This window comes from Chamaea fasciata, unplaced genomic scaffold (assembly GCF_029207755.1).
Source record: "Chamaea fasciata isolate MVZ Bird 193981 ecotype frontalis unplaced genomic scaffold, bChaFas1.0.hap1 SCAF_104, whole genome shotgun sequence".
Classification (NCBI taxonomy): domain Eukaryota; kingdom Metazoa; phylum Chordata; class Aves; order Passeriformes; family Sylviidae; genus Chamaea; species Chamaea fasciata.
The window spans coordinates 210,488-231,999 of record NW_027094189.1 but is presented as its reverse complement, the minus strand read 5'-3'; the positions used below and the strand labels follow the sequence as shown (position 1 = coordinate 231,999).

The 21,512-nt window shown below is 59.1% G+C and overlaps 2 protein-coding genes across 3 annotated transcripts; one reads left to right on the top strand and one right to left on the bottom strand.

The window, feature by feature from the left end:
* Positions 1–1,352: 1,352 nt before the first annotated feature.
* Positions 1,353–6,689, top strand: LOC136304511 (tapasin-like; the record flags this gene model as incomplete). Its single annotated transcript, XM_066208022.1, has 6 exons — positions 1,353–1,527; positions 2,397–2,612; positions 3,455–3,711; positions 4,962–5,091; positions 5,178–5,501; positions 6,454–6,689. Coding segments are annotated over 6 exons (1,203 nt in total), but the record flags the coding sequence as incomplete, so codon positions are not given.
* A 3,905-nt stretch (positions 6,690–10,594) lies between these two features.
* On the bottom strand, positions 10,595–19,806 carry LOC136304520 (zinc finger protein 420-like). Of its 2 annotated transcripts, none has more exons than XM_066208039.1 (2): positions 19,741–19,806; positions 10,595–12,256 (listed from the first exon to the last, which is right to left on the bottom strand). In XM_066208039.1, the coding sequence occupies exon 2, from the start codon at positions 12,227–12,229 to the stop codon at positions 10,733–10,735; it is 1,497 nt and encodes a 498-aa protein (XP_066064136.1). In that variant the 5' UTR covers positions 12,230–12,256; positions 19,741–19,806; the 3' UTR covers positions 10,595–10,732. The 2 variants fall into 2 exon arrangements, with proteins under 2 accessions (XP_066064136.1, XP_066064137.1); XM_066208040.1 differs by having other exon boundaries at positions 19,702–19,771.
* Positions 19,807–21,512: the final 1,706 nt, after the last annotated feature.

Below are 21,512 nucleotides of genomic sequence, written 5' to 3'. Positions count from 1 at the left end.
CCCTCAGCCGCCATCGCCCGAAACGGCCCCGGATTCCTGATCCTTCCCCCGGAAAAACTTCACCAGATCCCCTCAGGACCCCCCAGATCCCCCAAAATCCCCTCAGGAACCCCAAAATCCCCTCAGGACCCCCCAAACTCCCCGAATCCCCCCCAAATCTCCCCCAAATCCCCTCAGGATCCTCCCCAAAATTCCCCCAAATCCCTCCAAAATCCCTTTGTGGCCCCTAAATCCCCCCCCCCCCCGAAATCCCCCCCAAATCCCCCCCCAAACTTCCCAAATCCCCCCAGGACCCCCCAAATCCCCTCAGGAACCCCAAAATCCCCCCAAAATCCCCCCAAATCCCCTCCAGGACCCCCCCAAACCCCGTTTCCCCCCCCCAGGTGTGTTCCTGATTTGGGGGGGGGTCCCGGTTCTTGGGGAGCCCCCCCCGGGCTGCAGTGCCCCCCCGAAATCCCTCCAGGACCCCCCAAATCCCCCCCGGACCCCCAAAATCCCCCCCAGGACCCCCCAAATCCCCCCAGGATCCCCCAAATCTCCCCAAAATCCCCCCAAATCCCCCCAAATCCCCCCAAATCCCCCCAAATCCCCTCCAGGACCCCCCCCAAACCCCATTTCCCCCCCCCCAGGTGTGTTCCTGATTTGGGGGGGGGGTCCCGGTTCTTGGGGAGCCCCCCCCCGAGCTGCAGTGCCCCCTGAAATCCCCCCAGGACCCCCCAAATCCCCCCAAAATCCCCCCGGACCCCCCAAATCCCCCCCAGGACCCCCAAAATCCCCCCCAAATCTCCCCCAAATCCCCTCGGGACCCCCCAAATCCCCCCAGGATCCCCCAAATCCCCCCAAAATCCCCCCAAAATCCCCCCAAATCCCCCCAGGAACCCCAAAATCCCCCCAAAATCCCCCCCAAATCCCCCCAGACCCCCCCAAACCCCGTTTCCCCCCCCCAGGTGCGTTCCTGATTTGGGGGGGGGGTCCCGGGTCTTGGGGAGCCCCCCCCCGAGCTGCAGTGCCCCCCGAAATCCCCCCAGGACCCCCCAAATCCCCCCAGAACCCCCCAAATCCCCCCAAAATCCCCCCCAGAATCCCCTCAGGACCCCCAAAATCCCCCCAAAATCCCCCCAAATCCCCTCAGGACCCCCCAAATCCCCCCAAAATCCCCCCAAATCCCCTCCAAGACCCCCCCAAACCCCATTTTCCCCCCCCCCAGGTGTGTTCCTGATTTGGGGGGGGGTCCCGGTTCTTGGGGAGCCCCCCCCCGAGCTGCAGTGCCCCCTGAAATCCCCCCAGGACCCCCCAAATCTTCTCCAGGACCCCCCCAAACCCCGTTTCCCCCCCCCCAGGTGCGTTCCTGATTTGGGGGGGGGTCCCGGGTCTTGGGGAGCCCCCCCCCCGAGCTGCAGTGCCCCCTGCTGGACGAGCGCGGCAGCCCCTCCCCCCGCCCGGCCCTGCTGCGGCTTTTGGGGGGTCCCGGGGCCCCCCCGGAGCTCGAACCCCCCCGGGACCCCCAGAGAACCTTCGATGTCATCGGTGGGAGAGCCCCCAGCCCCAAATTACCGGGGTTTGGGGGGAGTTTGGGGGACTTTTGAGAGGGTTTGGGACGATTTGGGGGATTTGGGGGGCCCTGGGGGCGTTTGGGGGGTGATTTTGGGGGGATTTGGGGCATTTTGGGGGCTCCTGGGGGGGTTTGGGGGTGATTTTGGGGGGTTTGGGGGACATTTTTGGGGGGGATTTTGGAGGATTTTGGGGGGGGTTTTGGGGGACATTTTGGGGGGGGATTTTGAGGTGGTTTGGGGGGATTTTGGGGTGGTTTTGGGGGATTTTGGGGGTTGGGGGTAAGGTGGGATTTTGGGGTGGTTTTTGGGGGACATTTTTGGGTGGTTTTGGAGGATTTGGGGGGGATTTTGGGGTGGTTTTTGGGGGGGCTTTTGGAGGATTTTGGGGGGGATTTTGGGGGGGTTTGGGGTGATTTTGGGGGGGTTGGAGGATTTTGGGGGGATTTTGGGGTAGTTTTGGGGGCATTTGGGGTAGTTTTGGGGGATTTTGGGGGGATTTTGGGGTGGTTTTTGGGGGTATTTTGGGGTGGTTTGGGGGGATTTGGGGGTGGTTTTTTGAGGGGGGTTTGGAGGATTTTGGGGTGGTTTTTGGGAGACATTTTGGGGGGATTTTGGGGACATTTTGGGGTGGTTTTTGGGGGGGGTTGGGGTGGTTTTGGGGGATTTTGGGGACATTTTGGGGTGGTTTTTGGGGGGGGTTGGGGTGGTTTTGGGGGATTTTGGGGACATTTTGAGGGTGGTTTTTGGGGTGGTTTTGGGGGATTTTTGGGGTGGTTTTGGGGGATTTTTGGGGTGGTTTGGGGGGGATTTTTCGGTTCTCAGCCCGACCCCTTTTCCCCGCAGACCCCTGGGGGGTCCTGGGGGATTTCTGGGATCCCTCCCGGGACCCCCCCCGGTGCGAGCTGAGCCCCACGGCGCCGCTGCTGCCGCCCCCGGAGCGGCCCCACGAGTGTCACCCGGGCCAGGGGACGCGCTGGTGGCTGCTGGCCCTGGGGACGCGGCGCACGGAGGGGACGGTGCTGCTGCAGGAGCTGGCCGCCGGCACGCGAAGGGTTAACGGTGAGGGAGCGGGGACAGCGCGGTCACCTGGGTCACCTGTGTCACCTGTGTCACCCCAAATGTCCCCAGGGTCGCCCTCAACATCCCCCCCTTATTCCCACCTGTCCCTCCATGTCCCCTCCCCCCGTGTCCTTGATGTCCCCTAAACGTCCCCACGTTGTCCCCGTGTCCCTCCATGTCCTCGATGTCCCTGATGTCCCCAATGTCCCTAAACGTCCCCTCGTTGTCCCCGTGTCCCTCCATGTCCTCGATGTCCCTGATGTCCCCAATGTCCCTAAATGTCCCCTCGTTGTCCCCGTGTCCCTCCATGTCCTTGATGTCCCTGATGTCCCCAATGTCCCTAAATGTCCCCTCGTTGTCCCCATGTCCCTCCATGTCCTCGATGTCCCTGATGTCCCCAATGTCCCTAAATGTCCCCTCGTTGTCCCCATGTCCCTCCATGTCCTTGATGTCCCTGATGTCCCCAACGTCCCTGAATGTCCCCTCGTCGTCCTCATGTCCCTCCATGTCCTTGATGTCCCCTAAACGTCCCCTCATTGTCCCCGTGTCCCTTCATGTCCTCGATGTCCCTGATGTCCCCAATGTCCCTAAATGTCCCCTCGTCGTCCCCGTGTCCCCCCCGTATTCCCACCTCTTTCTGCGTGTCCCCTCCACGTCCCCACGTTGTCCCCACGTCCCGCCACCCCCTCCATGTCCCCTTACCCCGCCCCGCCGTCCCCGCCGTCCCCTGCTTGTCGCCACGTCCCTTTATCCCCCCCCATCCCGCTCCCCAAATGTCCGCTCGTTGTCCCCGTGATGTCCCCAAGGTCCCTCAATGTCCCCCCCCCGATGTCCCCCGGCAGCGTCGCTGTTCATCTCCACGGCGACGCCCAAGGTGCGGGGGCTGCTGGGAACCCCGCAGACGCTGCGGTGCTCGCTGAGCCCGCCGCCGGGCCTCTTCTCCCTCGAGTGGCTGCACCACCGCGACGGCGTCACCCGGCGCCTGCTGGCCTTCGACTCCGTCGCCTCCCGCGTCACCGGGGCCGCCCCGGGGGTGCTGCTGCTGCTGGGGGACCGGGACCAGGCCCGCCCCGGGGAGGGGGGCGCCCAGGGGACGCAGGTGAGGGGCGGGGAGAGGGGGACGCGGTTCCCGGTGTGGGAGTCGGGGGGTGCCGCTGAGGGAGGGGAGGGTGGGGTCCTCCAGGCTGCTAGGGGGCGCTGTGGGGTGGGACTGCTGTGGTCCTCCTGCCGGCTAGGGGGCGCTATGGGGTTGGGATTGCATGGTCCTCCCGGCCGCTAGGGGGCGCTGTGAGATTGGGACTGCTGTGGTCCTCCCGGCCACTAGGGGGTGTCAAATGCATGGAACTGTTGTGGTCCTCCCGGCCGCTAGGGGCGCTGTGGGGCTGGAACCGCCATGGTTCTCCCGGCCGCTAGGGGCGCTGTGGGGAATTGAACCGCCATGGTTCTCCCGGCCGCCCGGGGACATTGTGGGGCTGGAACCTCTTTGATCCTCCCAGCCGCCCGGGGGCGCTGTGGGAATTGAGCCACCATGGTTCTCCCGGCCGCCCGGGGGCACTGTGGGGCTGGAACCGCCATGGTTCTCCCGGCCGCCCGGGGGCGCTGCGGGAATTGAACCGCCATGGTCCTCCCGGCCGCTAGGGGCGCTGTGGGAATTGAACCGCCATGGTCCTCCCGGCCGCTAGGGGCGCTGTGGGAATTGAACCGCCATGGTCCTCCCGGCCGCCCGGGGGCGCTGTGGGGCTGGAACCGCCATGGTTCTCCCGGCCGCCCGGGGGCGCTGTGGGGCTGGAACCGCCATGGTTCTCCCGGCCGCCCAGGGGCGCTGTGGGAATTGAACCGCCATGGTCCTCCCGGCCGCTAGGGGCGCTGTGGGAATTGAACCGCCATGGTTCTCCTGGCCGCCCGGGGGCGCTGTGGGGCTGGAACCGCCATGGTTCTCCCAGCCGCTAGGGGCGCTGTGGGGCTGGAACCGCCATGGTTCTCCCGGCCGCCCGGGGGCATTGTGGGGCTGGAACCTCTTTGGTCCTCCCGGCCGCCCGGGGGCATTGTGGGGCTGGAACCGCCATGGTCCTCCCGGCCGCCCGGGGGCATTGTGGGGCTGGAACCGCCATGGTCCTCCCGGCCGCCCGGGGGCATTGTGGGGCTGGAACCTCTTTGGTCCTCCCGGCCGCCCGGGGGCGCTGTGGGAATTGAGCCGCCATGGTTCTCCCGGCCGCCTGGGGGCGCTGTGGGGCTGGAACCGCCATGGTTCTCCCGGCCGCCCGGGGGCGCTGTGGGAATTGAGCCGCCATGGTTCTCCCGGCCGCCCGGGGGCGCCATTAACCCCAAACCTCCCCTTGGCCCTCCCAGCCGCCGGGGGGCGCCCTGGAGTTATCGCTGCAGCTGCCGCCGCTCTCGGTGTCCGACGACGGCTCCTTCGTCTGCTCCGTGGCCACGCCCCAGGGGCAGCTGCAGCAGGTGCTGCGCATGAACGTGATTGGTCAGTGCCGCGGGAGGTGGGCGGGGCTGGGGAGGGCTCCCAGTGCCCCCCCAGTGTCCCCATGTCACCTGTCCCCGTGTCCCCAGCCCCCCCGCAGGTGTCCCTGGTGCCCCCCGCGCTGTCCCCGGGGCTCCCGGCCGAGCTGCGCTGCGACGCCGTCGGCTTTTTCCCGCTGGACGTCGGGATCCGCTGGGAGCGCCGGGCCCGGGGAGGTCCCCAAGGTGTCACCGACTCCCCCGGGGACGCCTCGGGGGTCACCTGGAGCTCGGGGCACCGGCGGGCGGCCGACGGCACCTTCAGCCGAAGCGCGGGGCTGCGCGTGGCCGCGGTGACGGCCGGGGACAGCTACAGCTGCCTGGTGACGCACCCGGCCTGGGACGCGCCGCACAGGGTCACCGTGAGGGTGGCAGGTGAGCTGGGGACACCTGGGGACATCGGGGGTGGAGTTGGGGACATCGAGGACGGGGTTGGGGACATTGGGGACATGGAGGATGGCGTTGGGGACACCTGGAGAGGTCAGGGAGAGGGTTGGGGACATGTGGAAGGGAGTTGGGGACATCAGGAGCGAGCTTGGGGGACATTGGGGAGATCGAGGACGGGGTTGGGGACACCTGGAAAAGTCAGGGAGAGGGTTGGGGACATCTGGAAGGGAGTTGGGGACATCAGGAGCGAGCTTGGGGACATTGGGGACATCGAGAACGGGGTTGGGGACACCTGGAGAGGTCAGGGAGAGGGTTGGGGACATGTGGAACGGAGTTGGGGACATCAGGAGCGAGCTTGGGGACATTGGGGAGATCGAGGACGGGGTTGGGGACATCTGGAATGGAGTTGGGGACATCAGGAGCGAGCTTGGGGACATCAAGGATGGGGTTGGGGACATTGGGGACATCGAGGACAGGGTTGGGGACACCTGGAGAGGTCAGGGAGAGGGTTGGGGACATCTGGAAGGGAGTTGGGGACATCAGGAGCGAGCTTGGGGACATCAAGGACAGGGTTGGGGACATTGGGGACATCGAGGACGGGGTTGGGGACACCTGGAGAGGTCAGGGAGAGGGTTGGGGACACCTGGAATGGAGTTGGGGACATCAGGAGCAAGCTTGGGGACATGGAGGACAGGGTTGGGGACACCTGGAAAAGTCAGGGAGAGGGTTGGGGACATCTGGAAGGGAGTTGGGGACATCAAGGACGGGGTTGGGGACATTGGGGACATCGAGGATGGCGTTGGGGACACCTGGAGAGGTCAGGGAGAGGGTTGGGGACACCTGGAATGGAGTTGGGGACATGGAGGACGGGGTTGGGGACACCAGGACGGTGTCAGTGCCACCTGAGGGCGTCGGTGACGTGTCCCCGGTGTCCCCTCAGGTGCCACCGGTCCCAGCGTGGAGGAGACGGCGGGGGTGGCCTTGGTGGCCTTTGTCATCGCGGGACTCTGCCTGCGCCTGTGGCCTCCAGGGGACAAGTGACACGGCTGTCCCCAAGTGTCCCCAGAGTCCCCAAGTGTCCCCCGTGTCCCCAACACCCCAAAAGGTCCCCAAATCTCCCCCAGATGTCCCCAAATGTCCCCCAAAGAAACGGGAGGGTGACATCTCCCAACCAAAGCGATGTGTCCTGTGCGGGGTTTGGGGACATCTGGGGACATCTGGGGACGTTGTGGGGGAGGGGCTGAAGTTTGTTCCACTCCGGTTTTTAAAGTTCCTTCTTTTTTTTTTTTTTAAAGTATTTCTTTCAAAACTCATTGATTCAAAATTATCCTGGTGTTCCAGTCTGTCCCAGTCTATCCCAGTCCCTCCCAGTCCATCCCAGTCCGTCCCAGTCCCTCCCAGTCCCTCCCAGTCCATCCCAGTCCCTCCCAGTCCCTCCCAGTCCATCCCAGTCCAACCCAGTCCCTCCCAGTCCAGCCTAGTCTGTCCCAGTCCATCCCAGTCCGTCCCAGTCCCTCCCAGTCCATCCCAGTCCGTCCCAGTCCATCCCAGTCCCTCCCAGTCCCTCCCAGTCCATCCCAGTCCATCCCAGTCCATCCCATTCCATCCCAGTCCATCCCAGTCCCTCCCAGTCCCTCCCAGTCCATCCCAGTCCCTCCCAGTCCCTCCCAGTCCATCCCAGTCCCTCCCAGTCCATCCCAGTCCCTCCCAGTCCATCCCATTCCATCCCAGTCCATCCCAGTCCGTCCCAGTCCATCCCAGTCCATCCCAGGCACTGGGGCTCGGTTCCACCTGCCCAAGCAGGTGAGGGCGGGTCCCGGGGGTCGTGTCCCCCCCCGTGTCCCCCCCGTGTCCCCCCCGTGTCCCCCCGTGTCCCCCCCGTGTGTCCCCCCCGTGTCCCCCCGTGTCCCCCCGTGTCCCCCCGTGTCCCCGTGTGTCCCCCCGCTCCGGGGACTCGCTGGGCGCCACCCGACCCCCGACCCGGCCCCCGGCGAACCCCAAAAAGGCGCCGGGAGCCTGCGAAGCCACCGGGAAATTTGAGGAGGGGTCTCATGGGGGGGGGGGAGGCGCACCCAGGCCGAGCCAAGAGCCTCCCACACCCCTCCCACTGAAATTTGGGGGTCCCGCACCCCTCCCAGTGAATTTTGGGGGTCCCACACCCCTCCCAGTGAAATTTGGGGGTCCCACTCCCCTCCCACTGAAATTTGGGGGTCCCACTCCCCTCCCACTGAAATTTGGGGGTCCCACACCCCTCCCACTGAAATTTGGGGGTCCCACACCCCTTCCACTGAAATTTGGGGGTCCCACACCCCTCCCAGTGAATTTTGGGGGTCCCACTCCCCTCCCACTGAAATTTGGGGGTCCCAGACCCCTCCCACTGAAATTTGGGGGTCCCACACCCCTCCCACTGAAATTTGGGGGTCCCAGACCCCTCCCACTGAAATTTGGGGGTCCCACACCCCTCCCACTGAAATTTGGGGGTCCCACTCCTCTCCCAGTGCAGTCTGGGGGTCCCACTCCCCTCCCAGTGCAGTTTGGGGGTCTCACACCCCTCCCAGTGAATTTTGGGGGTCCCACTCCCCTCCCAGTGCAGTCTGGGGGTCCCAGACCCCTCCCACTGAGATCTGGGGGTCCCACACCCCTCCCACTGAAATTTGGGGGTCCTACTCCCCTCCCAGTGCAGTTTGGGGGTCCCACACCCCTCCCAAACAATTTGGGGGTCCCACACCCCTCCCACTGAAATTTGGGGGTCCCACTCCCCTCCTAGTGAATTTTGGGGGTCCCACTCCCCTCCCACTGAAATTTGGGGGTCCCACACCCCTCCTAGTGAATTTTGGGGGTCCCACTCCCCTCCCAGTGCAGTCTGGGGGTCCCGCACCCCTCCCAGTGAATTTTGGGGGTCCCACACCCCTCCCACTGAAATTTGGGGGTCCCACTCCCCTCCTAGTGAATTTTGGGGGTCCCACTCCCCTCCCACTGAAATTTGGGGGTCCCACTCCCCTCCTAGTGGATTTTGGGGGTCCCACACCCCTCCCAGTGCAGTCTGGGGGTCCCACTCCCCTCCTAGTGAATTTTGGGGGTCCCACTCCCCTCCCAGTGAATTTTGGGGGTCCCACTCCCCTCCCACTGAAATTTGGGGGTCCCGCACCCCTCCCACTGAAATTTGGGGGTCCCGCACCCCTCCCAGTGAATTTTGGGGGTCCCACTCCCCTCCCAGTGCAGTTTGGGGGTCCCAGACCCCCCCCCACTACAGTTTGGGGGTCCCACACCCCTCCCAGTGCAGTTTGGGGGTCCCACTCCCCCCTTTTTCCCCCCTCCCCCCGCGTGGTTTTGGGGGTCCCACCCTCTCTCTCCCTGAACTCCGGCAGCTCCCGGCAGCGTTTCCCTGGGAGCACTCCCCGACTCCGGGGATTTTTGGGATGCAGTTTTGGGAGCAGCACAGCTCAGGCTTTCCCCTTCCCTGTCGTGGCCGCTCAGCTTTCCCCGACCCCCCCGCCGAGGCTGCTGGGATTTCCCTCCTGGGGACAAGGACGTTCATTCCCTCCCAGGAGCCCAATGCCCGGCTGGGGGTCCAGCTCAGGGGCTCCTTGAGCAGCTGCCCCAGAACCTCCACCAGGGTCTCCCAGCGCAGCCGGACCCGCTCGTCCTGCGCTCCCCAAAGCCCTCAGCAAGCCCCAAGTCCTCCCCAATCCCATCATCCCCCACATCCTCTGCGAGTTCCCCCCACGTCACCGGCCACTGCCCCACGTCTCGCTCGTGTATTTTGTGTCCAACATCCCCCGAAATAGGGGTTTTTTTTTTTTTTTCCCTTTCCAAAGTTCTGCGCCAGGGTTCGGAAAGAAAAGGAGAACTTGCAGCTCGGCCTTAGAAGATGTTGATTCATTTCTTACCTTCAAGCCCAGCGTGCCGCCTCGCACCAGGCTTAACGCGCGGCAAGACGTCGCCGCCAAGAACACGAGACCCGAGGTCTCTTAGACGTTCCCAATCCGATGAACTCGTCAAAACGTGCGGCATTTACAATTTTGCGGCGATGACCAATCGCTACCGATTCTAGGCGCGCGATTCTCTGCGTCACCCGCGTCCCGCCAACGTCTTTGCGCCACCCGAACAGCAGAAGACGGAGCAGAGGGAAAAGAGCTTAAGACGCCGTCCGAAATTCTCCATCTTGCTTCTGTCTGCTTCCGTTCTAAAAACCCAAAACTACAAATTTTCACGCCTGGGACAAACTAAACCATCGTCTAATTTAAATTTTTTTGTTGTTTTCATTTTCATCCGTAAGCGTTGGCAGTTTTTCCCATGGACTGAGGTCAGAGGCGACGTTTCCTGGGGTCCCGGCGAGGGGCCCAGACCCCCCAGGGCAGTTTGAGGGGTTTTCCCCGTGCCCTGGACTCCAACATCCCACCATGTCCTCACCCACGGCTGTCTCCCCACCGTGTTTCCATCCCTGTCATCGTCCCTCACGTCCCCACGAATGGCCACGTCCGTGCCCATGTGTCCATGTGTCCATGTGTCCATGTGTCCGTCCACATGTCACTCTCAATATCTATGTCCCACCATGTCGACGTCCCCCCATCATCCCAACCACGTCTCAGTTCAATGTCTCTGTTTTTACCCCACTGTTGGATATTTTAAACGGATGAAGAGAAATGAAAAGCAAATCAAGGCCAGAAGAAAAGGATTTCCCTGTCCATGCCGGCTGAGGATCCACGTGCTTGGCTGGGAGGGAAGAACCATTTTTAGAGGGGTTCCCACCCCACTGTCTCCAAAATCTTGGTCTTGGCCCCACATCATCACCATGTGGCTGCACAAGATGCCCTTGGGCAACAGGAAATCAAAATTATGGAATCCCTGAGGTTGGAAAAGATCTCCAAGACCATCCAGTATTCCTTGATGCCCCCAGAAGACAGGATTGAACACAAAAGATTTTCTGGGGTTGAAAGTCAACAAATCCGCTCTCCCCAAGGAATTCCCAGTGTCGGTCCGTGTCCCGATGGATGTTCCTGCCCCTGCATCCATCAAGGTGCCCATGAAGAGACAGGAAGATGTGGATGCCCCCCAGCCAGGTGTCTTCCCAACACAGACCACCAGGACCACGGATCACCAGGGCTCTGCCCAACGGGGGTCACTGGGGATCATCCAACGCCGATCCTCCCATGGGGGATGGAGCTGGAGCAGCGCACGAAGCTCTTCCCGCGCTCAGGGCACTCGCAGGGCTTCCCTTAGTGCTGCCTCCGTTGGTGTTGGGTCAAGTGATAGCTACTGGAGAAGCTCTTCTCACACTGAGGACACTCGAAGGGCCTCTCCCCGGTGTGGATGCGCCAGTGGACAGTGAGGTGTGAGTTTTGCTTGAAGCCCTTCCCGCAGTCGGGGCAGCGGAAGGGCCTCTCATCCGTGTGAATCCGCTGATGTCTGACGAGATCAGAGCTGATCTTAAACCTCTTCCCACACTGAGGACACTCGTAGGGCCTCTCCCCGGTGTGGACGCGCTGGTGGACAATGAGGGCAGAGTTTTGCTTGAAGCCCTTCCCGCAGTCGGGGCAGCGGAAGGGCCTCTCATCCGTGTGAATCCGCTGATGGACGAGGAGCCTGGAGCTGGTCTGAAACCTCTTCCCACACTCGGGACACTCGTAGGGCCTCTCCGTGCTGTGGCTGCGCCGGTGGACACTGAGGTGTGTGTTGCGCTTGAAGCCCTTCCCGCAGTCGGGGCAGCGGAAGGGCCTCTCCTCCGTGTGAACCCGCTGATGGACGAGGAGAGTGCAGCTCATCTTAAACTTCTTCTCACACTGAGGACACTCGTAGGGCCTCTCCCCGGTGTGGACGCGCTGGTGGACACTGAGGTGTGAGTTTTGCTTGAAGCCCTTCCCGCAGTCGGGGCAGCGGAAGGGCCTCTCCTCTCGGTGAATCCGCTGATGGACGAGGAGATCAGAGCTGGTCTGAAAACTCTTCCCACACTCGGGACACTCGTAGGGCCTCTCCCTGGTGTGGACGCGCTGGTGTTTTCTCAGGCTGGAGCTCCATCCAAAGCTCTTCCCACATTCCAAGCAGGTGTAGGGCCGATCCCCGGTGTGGATCACCTGGTGCTGAATGAGATTCGAGCTGCCTCTGAAGCTCTTCCCACACTCCACACACTCGTAGGGCTTTTCCCCACTGTGGGTCCTCTGGTGTTGCATAAGATTGCTCTTTAGGTAGAAGCTCTTCCCACATTCCCCACACTCGTGGGATCTTTCCCCACTGTGGATCGCCCGGTGCCGGTGGAGATCAGAGACATCTCTGAAGCTCTTCCCACATTTCCCACACTCGTAGGGTTTTTCCCCAGTGTGGATCACCCGGTGCCGGAGGAGATCAGAGCTGGATCTGAAGCTCTTCCCACATTCCCCACACTCGTAGGGCCGTTCCCCAGTGTGGATCACCTGGTGCTGGATCACGTGGGACCTGTGCCTGAAGCTCTTCCCACATTCCCCACACTCGTAGGGCCGTTCCCCAGTGTGGATCCTCTGGTGTCGGATCAGGCGGGAGTTGTAGCTGAAACCCTTCCCACATTCCAGGCACTTGTGGGGCTTCTCCCCTCCATGAGGCTTCTCCACCAGCTCTGAGCTCCGGCTGGATCTCCGGCCGCCCTCCTGGCACAGGACGGGTCTTTCCTCCTCGCAGCTCCCTGGGCTGGGTGTGCAGCCCCTCCTCCTGTGGGATATCCGGGGCTTTTCCTCCTTCTCCATCTGGGCACTCCTTGGGAATGACAAATCCTGGTTTGGGGAGAAAACAAGAGGAGAGCACCTTAGGCTGGGGGTTCCTCCTTGCCCAGTTATTCTCAAAAAGTCCGTGGGTACCCTGTGTCTGTAAGAACCTCCAAAACACCAAGATTCAGCCTAGAACTCCTCCAAACATCAACACACAGATCAAAAACTCCCCACACATCGAGACTCAGACAAAATTTCATCTACAATACAAAGATTCAGCCCCTCGCAAAACCTCCCCCGCCCACCTCCCCAAATTCCCCTCGCGGGGGCGCTGCGGCCGAGGGCGGGGCGCACGTGGGGTCCAGGGGGGCAACGCTGGGACCTGCGGGTCTGCCTGGCAACTGGTGAGTCATCAGCGCCGCGCGCTCCCATTGGCGGAGCCTGCCCGAGGGGTGGGGCTGCAGCAACGGGGGACACCCTGCTCCAGGGGGGATGTCCCGCAAACGGGGAACCCCCATGAAAGGGAGAAGAGGAAAGTGTCTTTACAAACAGATGCTGCGAATCTGCTTGGGGATAGGGCCAGGCACTCGGACATATGGAAGGGACAGAAGAAGCCATCACTTCCAGAAAATGTTATTAACTGACCACACAGACTGCTGCTCAGCCAAGGTCCTGCTAAATTCATCAACTTCGACAAGAAGAACAAAGAACGAACCAAGCTGTGACTATCGTTACCTATACAGAAGTGGGGTGAATGTTGAGGAGGGGATGATCAGGAGACAGATCAGCAGTGAGAGATCAGGGGGGTCTGTGAAGAGTCGGCAGGGAGACAGCACTGAAAATCTCATCAGTGAGGACACTGGGATATTCAGGGAGTGAACATGGCAGGGCACCCATGGAGGGTGGAAAAGGGAAAGCCAGGAAGGCGTCCTGGCAAAAGGGATGGCGATCCCAAAGTATCTCTGAAGGGTCCCTTGGGAGAATGCTGAGGTAGTTTGCCCAGAGTTTTACCTTTCATGTTTTTCAGATTCTGCGCTGCATAGGGGTGTAGTTCTGAGCCTCAGATTAAGTGCTGCTAAGCTCTCATCACAGAGTAGGTACACAAAACAAATCCTTCTCCTGCTGAAGACCAAGGACAACGAGCACAACTTTCAAGCCCAAATGCATAAAACACGGTGGACTAAAGAGACAAACGAGGAGCACGACACCGCACGACCTGAGGCTGTGGTTGGACAACTGGGCTCCAATATGCAAATGGCCCAAACTTAACAAAATTTAGGACCTTGTGACCAGTCGTCCGTTTTGTGACCATTCTACGTCCCCCTGGAGTGTAGCCCTGGTCAGGCTCCTGCCCTGCCCAAGGTGTACCCTAAAGAGCTTTCAATAAATATCGACTTTATTCTCTAGCTCTGTGCAGTCCCTGTTACAGGTCAGCCTTCCCAAGGCATCGTTCTCCCAGAGGTAATTAAGGACATGGACACCCAGAGGGGCAATAAGGGAGGTCGAGAAGGGATTTAGACAACAGGGCATGGATGGCGTTGGTGTGCTGGGAAGGGTTAGGGAGGAGTGTGAAGGAATTTGGTCAAGGCAAGAAGCAGCAGGAGGAATCTCTGTGGTCAGAAAAAGGAGGATGGAAAAGAGGAGGAAGAGAGAAATACTGAGGACCGGGACGTTTTCCAGCAGGGTCTTATCCTCAAACTTGGCCAGCTGCTGCAGATCCTTTGTGCCCCCGGTTTCCAGGAGAGGAAAACAAGGAGGTCAGGATCCCAGGGGGTTTCTCCGTGCTGGGGGGCGGCAGCAGCGGGCGCAGAGGTGCGGCACCGGGAGCACGGGCTGGGGGCCTGTGGGGAGCTGTGGGGCAGCCGGGGCTCAGCAGGAAGGAAGGAACAGCTGGGAAATGTGGATGGATCGAGATTCTCCTTTAAGGATTTTGTTTGGGTCTCTGGAGAAAGGAATGACTCTGCAGAAAGCTCAGCAGCGGTCAGAGGAGGAGCACCCACAGGCACTCAGGGGGGCTGCAGGAGCGGCACAAGAAGCCCCTGGAGCACTTGGGCACAAAGGCACAGCAGGTGAAGGCAAGAAGGGAGGAGGAAAAGGCCAAGCTGGAGGCAAAGGCCATGGCAGAGTTTCTACAGCCCCGGAGGGATGAACCCCAGCGCCCAAGGGGGCCCCAGCACCGAGGGGACGGGCTCGGCCACAAGCACCTGGCACAGGCATTGCCCTCCTCGGCGGGGGAGAGCCCACCCAAACAGCCCCTGGCAAGGAAGCAGGGTTCCATCTGCAGGCCACAAGGACACTGCAGGCACACACGGCAGCACCCTCAGCAGGAGCAAGTCCAGCCCTGCATGGACATGGATTCCTGGGGCTGCCAGAGCTCCCATTCCACTAGGGACCCACCACACTGCAGCCCTTGACAACATTCAGGCTGGGGCTGCATCCACACGAGGCCTTTCCTCATACACACAGGGGCCTCTCCATCCACTCTGGATCTTAGACCTAAGGGGGGAAAATCCCAAAAATGTCTTTGGTTACTCGGGGGACAAGTGGGAAAGATGAGCAGATGTGTTTTAGTCAACCACTACCGGCAGATGTGGGGGATGGGTTTGAAATGCAGGAATTGTTATTTGCTCCTAATTGTGACTGTAATTTACTGGGGAGGGATTTGATGGCTCTATTGGAAATGCAAATCAATATTGTAAAAGGTGAAACACAGGCCAGTTCTCTTGTACCTTTGTGTCAAATGTCTGGCAAGGCCTGTGCTGAAGTGAACCCACAAGTGTGGGCAGCGCCAGGGAAAGAGGGAAAATCAGACACCCAGCCTCTCCAAACGACTCTGCAGCAACCAGGACAAGTGGTGTCTAAAAGCAATCCCCTGTTCCAGGGAGGGAAGGAAGGGCTTACAGCCTTGCTGGGGGTTGGGTTTGTTCCTTCTTTCTCTAAAGAATTTTTTCCCCACAAGTTACCAAGGAGACCAAGTGCTGGATACTTGAGAGTACTTAACGGAAACAAAGAGGTGGACAAAGGTGGAAGGGGGAGATAACGCAGGTAGAAAACGGAGCTTGAGGCAGCTGCGGGCTCTTCTTTTTCCAGCGTTCGGGTGAAACATTAATTTTGAAGAATTAAAGATTTTAGTTAAACCAGATATTGCTGAAGTAAGACAGATAGACTTCCCTTTTGATAAGCAGAAGCCGGATTTAAGGAACTGATAAATCACGAGGCTTGTCAACTTACGTTTGTGTATTCTGACTAATCAATAGGCTTCAAGAAGGACAATGAATTCATAAATCAAATACTCCTGGGAAAACAGGATTCAGTTGTCACACAACACTAAAAGGTTAAAAAGTCAAAGCGAAGAAGACTCACTCACTTCATCATTCTGAGACCCTGCCCCATAAAAAAGACCACCGACCCATTTCAAAGAACAAACCACGCATGCTTAATAGCTTTTGGCTAATTACCATACGAGGCGGGGAATGGGATGAACTAAAGTCATGAATATACATTTGTGTTTTGGGTATTCAATCCTTCTGTACATAAAAAGACCCTGTGATCTTCTGTAGGGGCGTGTGTGTTTGGGAGCTATCCCGCACGCTGCCCGGCGTCGTCATTAAACATACACTTCCTAACTTTAAACTGTTAGAGAGTCTTTTGTCCGTCACAGTTGGATATCGGCATTAGGGCGATATTCATATTTTTTTAATAATTCAGTTCTTGGTACTGTTTTCGTTTGTTATTAATGCTGCAGTTGTTTGGTGGGGGTTTTTTGTGTCTGTTTGCTTTGTAATACATACTAGTAAAGAACTGCTATTCCTGTTTCCCAAATCTTTGCCTAAGAGCCTCTGATTGTAATTTATAATTGAAAAAGAATAAAAGGGGGCGGGGTTTACACTCTCCATCCCAAAGGAAACTGCAGTTGGTTTTTTTTATTACCTGGCAGATACCTGTCTTCCCAAACCAAGACAAGCCTGTTATCCAGCCCCTGTTCAAGGCAGGGCTTTGGGAGCCAGGCATCTCTCCCTAGAATGCTCCTCCTATGCTGCCAACCAAGAAATCAGATGGAATCCACAGAATGGTGCAGGACCTAAGAAGAAGAAATGAGATGATCAAACCCAAGCACCCCACAGTCTCAGATCCTTACACCAGCTGGAACCAGGTTCCCTCCTCACACTGCTGCCGTTCAGGACTTGATGTCAAAGCTGATTTCTGGGGATGCCCACTGACACAGGATGCTGAACAGGATTTGGCCTTTGAGCGGGAACAAGAGGGAGAAGGGGAAATGGGAAAGACATGGACGGTCCTTCTGCAGGGATGCACAGAAGCACCAGCCTTATTCGGGCAAGCCTTGCAGGAAATATCAAAAGAATTTACCTCACCCCAAGAGACTGGGGTAATGCAGGATGAGGATGACTCGCTCCAGTCAGGAGGACAAGAAGTGGCAGAAGAAGCCTCTGTGGAATGGCTCCATTTTCAGGGTAAAAAGAAACTTTGAGCATGTGAAAAAAACCCGCAAATGGTGGAGAAAAAATTTAAATATTTGGGACACATTTTGATAGAAGGTTTGTGGTGAATTGACCAAGGGAGGGTCCAGGGAATCTCAGAAGTAACGTTACCCAGGACTAAAAAGGAGCTGGGACAAGCATTAATGGGACCTGGATTGAGGATTCTCTGTTCTAGCCAGAACATTGTGTGACTTTGTAACCCCAGACAGCCTCAAAGTTGCGGTATAGACATGAGAAAGAGAATAAAACATGAGACATAAAGAAACAAAATGATGGATGCCCCAGCCGTGGCTCTCCCAGACTCCCAAAAGGAATTGGAATTGTCTGTGGATGTCAAACAGGCCACGACTGACCCCGCACTGAAGGCACCGGAGCAGCAGCCAGGGCTCCACAGCGGGGGAAGCCCCTGTGCCTGCCCACAGATCCTCTGCTGGAATCGTCTGCCTGGGCACCTCCTGGGGCATCTCCACACACTGGGGGCCAAGCCTTGCTGCCACTGCTGGAGCTTCAGTGGTTTCTGTGCCTGCACTCGCCACAGGGCTGGGGAAGACAACGGGAGAATTCCACTCTGGCTCTCAATCACACTCACACACTGGGCTGGAAGGGATTACATTGTGGGAAAATATACCGGCTTTAAATTTAGGGGGTTTTGAATTTCTCCACTCAGGCTTGGTTTGCCTTTGCCCTGGGGAAAGGAATTTTAGAAGATTTTTTTTAAAGGGATGTTACACCACTCAACAAAGATGAGTTTAACATCTCAACAGACTGGGAATAGCCCAAAAGACACCCACAGAGATAACGACCAGCAACAAAACATCAACGACCATCAGCAAACAGCAACCAACATCTACCCCAGACACTGCCCCTGGAATAGCTGGAGACACCTGGTCTGGAAAAGGCTGGTAAGGAAATCCAGGAGTGCCGACCTAATTAACAGCAGAGGCAAAGAAATCCGGCTCCAGTAGGAAACCAAATACTGAGAACTTCACAGCTTGGAAGCAATGAACATAAATCCAATGGATTTCTATGGGTTCAGGCTGTTTAAAGTTTAGGGAAAGTCCAGTAAACCTCACGTGTCATGGAATGATTTTCTCTGCAAACCCGGGCTGTGTGTGGATGAAATGATTTCTGTTGCACATCCTGGCTATGATCAAGTAATGCCTTGACTCTCTAACACTGAAGACACTGTTGGAGAATGTTTGTATTTCCCGCAGTTTCAGTGACAAGATTACATTATTGGAAAAATCTTCCGTAATAACCATACTTATATATTGTCAGTTAGGATTGGGCCAGGGGTGTGAGAATCAATTTTTAGTTTTAGGAAAAGAAGTAGAAAAAACTTGATTGCTGTGCAATGTTTCTGGGTATGTCTGTGTGCGGCTCTTAAACATGGAAAAATTTTGGTAGGGGTTTTTCGGTGTCCACCTTTCGGTTGCATTTTGCAAAACTAGAAGAGCTTTGAAGGTGACCCTTTTCCCATAAACAGTTAAAAGAATGTTGTTAGAAACAAATAAAGAAAAGACAGACTCTGGGGGGACCACACGTGAGTCATCCAAAGGCTGCTCTGCAAGAGAAGCTTCCTTCCAGGCAGCCAGGAGAGGAGCTTTAGAAATGCAAATTAACACTGCTGGGGAAAAGTGTGGACAATGCACCAGGCTCTTCTTGCCCGGGGGAGGAATTGGGCTCATTCCCTCTGTCCCTCACCCCAAGCTCTGCCTGCTGGCACAGATGGAATTGGCACAGCCAAAGGCAGAGCCCACAGGGAGGAGATCTGACTCTGCAACACAAATTGCTTCAGCTGCAAAGGGAAACAGCAAATGGAGAATGTTGTGAAAACTTCACTAAAAGAAGTGGGGGGAATCATCCCTCTCCCCACTCCAACATGTGCTCTCACTGTCTGTGTCACACAGGGAGCATTAGACCACTGGGGTGTTTGTGCTACCACAAGTTCAGAGAAATCACTTGGGAATCCAAGTGTGTGAGGATTTAATCAGAGAAAAGAGATCAATTGATGCAGCCCTGGCTGGAGGGAGCACCCAAAAATGGGGAAAAGATGAACGGCCATCAGAACAAATCCTGCAACACCATGGACCAGCCCCAGGGAACCCGAACCAATTCAGATCAGGGGCCAGAGAACCCACTGATCATTTCAATGGCAGAATTAGATTACAACCTGGCCTCGAAATAATAACCAACCAGACAGATCCAGCTCCTCAGCCTGGCCCACCAATCCACTCAAACGAAGAATGCAACATCTCACCGTGGGATGGGATCAGATTATCTATTAGCAGAAGGAGGAGGACAGGGTGGAAAATTAAATGACTCAAGATGCTGGTGGCAAATAGATGACAACAGAAAAGTGGTGAAACAGGTAACAAAGGAACCACCAGTTTCAGAAAATGTTACTGACACGGACTGCTGCTCAGCCAAGGTCCTGCGAAATTCCTGAACGTGGAGAAGAACAAAGAGTGAACAGAGCCACGAGTATCGGATGTTCTACAAAAGGGGGGTGCACATTAACGAGGACATGCAGGAGGCGGATCGGGAACTCGGAACCTTCCGAGGACCTTCGCCACTGGGCAAAGGGACAGGGAGATGCAGAAGGGAAAATCAGGATAAAAAGGAGCCCGCGTACGACAACAACTGGAGAGACCCCGCGGCAAACGCCGCACGGCCTCTCCCTTTGTTCAGGAATAAAGTCACTTTTACAGGACTCCTCGGTCTCCCCTGGGGACACAAACCTCTGGCCACGGGAATTTTCCCGCACAGCCCCGGGGACAGGGCGGCCACCTCCGTCCTACCCGCAGGAAGCGGGACGAGGCAGCGCTGCTCCGGCACCGGCTCCTGCCGAGGCAGCGGCGGGAAGGAGACCGCGGGCAGCCGCTCCCGCAGCGCCCTCAGGCCACGGGGAACACGGCGCCGACACGGCACAAGGAACCCGCCAGAGCCCCCTGCCGCCCCCTCCGCCCGCAGCCGGCCCCGAGCCCCGGCAGAACCGAGCGCGGCTCCCACCCGCGCTGGGGCCGCCTCCGAGCTCCGCCGCCGCCTCACCGGGCTCCGGCCGCTGCCGCCGCTCCCGGGCCCGCACACACGCTCCGCCAATGGCGCCTCTGCCGAGCCACGCCCGCCCGGGGGGCGGCCCCGGGGCCGGGCTTGGCCCCGCTCGGCCCAATCGGCGCGCGACATTCTGGAGTGAGGCCACAGTCCGCCAATGGCAGCGAGCCAGGGGCGGGCTCTGCACACGGGCCACACCCGCCCCGCGCTCTCAGGCCCCGCCCCCGGGCTGTGTGAGGGGAAAGCCGCAGATGAGGAACAGCGCTGGGACGGGCCCGGGCCCGAGTCGGGATTGAGCTGGAAACACAAACAAACTTCTCCGCACCTCCCGGCCCGCCTTTCCCAGCCCCGCGTGTTCCCGGGCACCGGCTCCGAGGAAAGCCGTCACTTCTCCTGGCCATAATTATGAGCATCAGCGCATGGCTTTGATTTCTCCCCAAAAGGGAAAACCCCCCAGGCCCTTGGGCTGAGTGGAGGAGGGGGGAGATTTCTGGCAGAAAACTCCCAAAGTCGTTTTTCCCCAGAGTCGGGAAGAAGAAACCAAAGCCAAGTGAGGCGGGGCCCCCCACCCATGCCGGGGGTTCGGCCCCTTCCCTTTCACCCCCCGGGAACAGCGCCGGGACTGGGGGGGCCCGGGCGGGACTGGGGGACACAGGGGGGTCCCCAGCACCGGGGGGTCCCTTGGGGGGTCCCGGCTGATAACGGGAGTGGGACAGGAGGGAGTCCCACCGTCATCACCAGGGATCCCCCCAATTTACCTGGACCCCCCAATCCATGGGACGCCCCCAACTCACCACGGGCCCCCCCCCCCCCCAAGCCCCCGGCCCCTGTTCTCAACTGGGAATCCGCAAATCCTTTGGAATTCCCACCTGGGAGCCCCAAACTGCCCCCCCGGAACCTCCAAACCACTTGTGACACTGTAATGGAACTGGTGGCACTGGGTTGGGGACACTGGGATGGAACTGGGCTGGTGACACTGGGATGGAACTGGGTTGGGGACACTGGGATGGAACTGGGCTGGTGACACTGGGATGGAACTGGGTTGGGGACACTGGGATGGAACTGGGCTGGTGGCACTGGGATGGAACTGGGCTGGTGACACTGGGATGGAACTGGGCTGGTGGCACTGGGATGGAACTGGGTTGGTGACACTGGGATGGAAGTGGGCTGGTGACACTGGGATGGAACTGGGCTGGTGACACTGGGCTGGTGGCACTCGGGTGGTGACAGTGGGACAGAACTGGTGGCGCTGGGTTGGTGACACTGGGATGGAACTGGGTTGGGGACACTGGGATGGAACTGGGTTGAGGACACTGGGTTGGGGACACTGGGATGGAACTGGGTTGGGGACACTGGGATGGAACTGGGTTGGGGACACTGGGATGGAACTGGGCCGGTGTCACTGTGCTGGTGGCACTCGGGTGGTGACAGTGGGACAGAACTGGTGGCGCTGGGTTGGTGACACTGGGATGGAACTGGGTTGGGGACACTGGGATGGAACTGGGTTGGGGACACTGGGCTGGTGGCACTCGGGTGGTGACAGCGGGACAGAACTGGTGGCACTGGGTTGGTGACACTGGGATGGAACTGGGTTGGGGACACTGGGATGGAACTGGGCCGGTGTCACTGTGCTGGTGGCACTCGGGTGGTGACAGTGGGACAGAACTGGTGGCGCTGGGCTGGTGGCACTGGGCTGGAACTGGTGGCACTGCCCCGTCCCCGGTGCCACCTGTGCGGTGTCCCGCAGTGTCCCCGCAGTGTCCCCGCTC

Coding starts and splice junctions, on each gene's coding strand:
- LOC136304520 (XM_066208039.1), bottom strand. CDS start 12,229: ATGGAGAAGGAGGAAAAGCCCCGGATATCCCACAGGAGGAGGGGCTGC.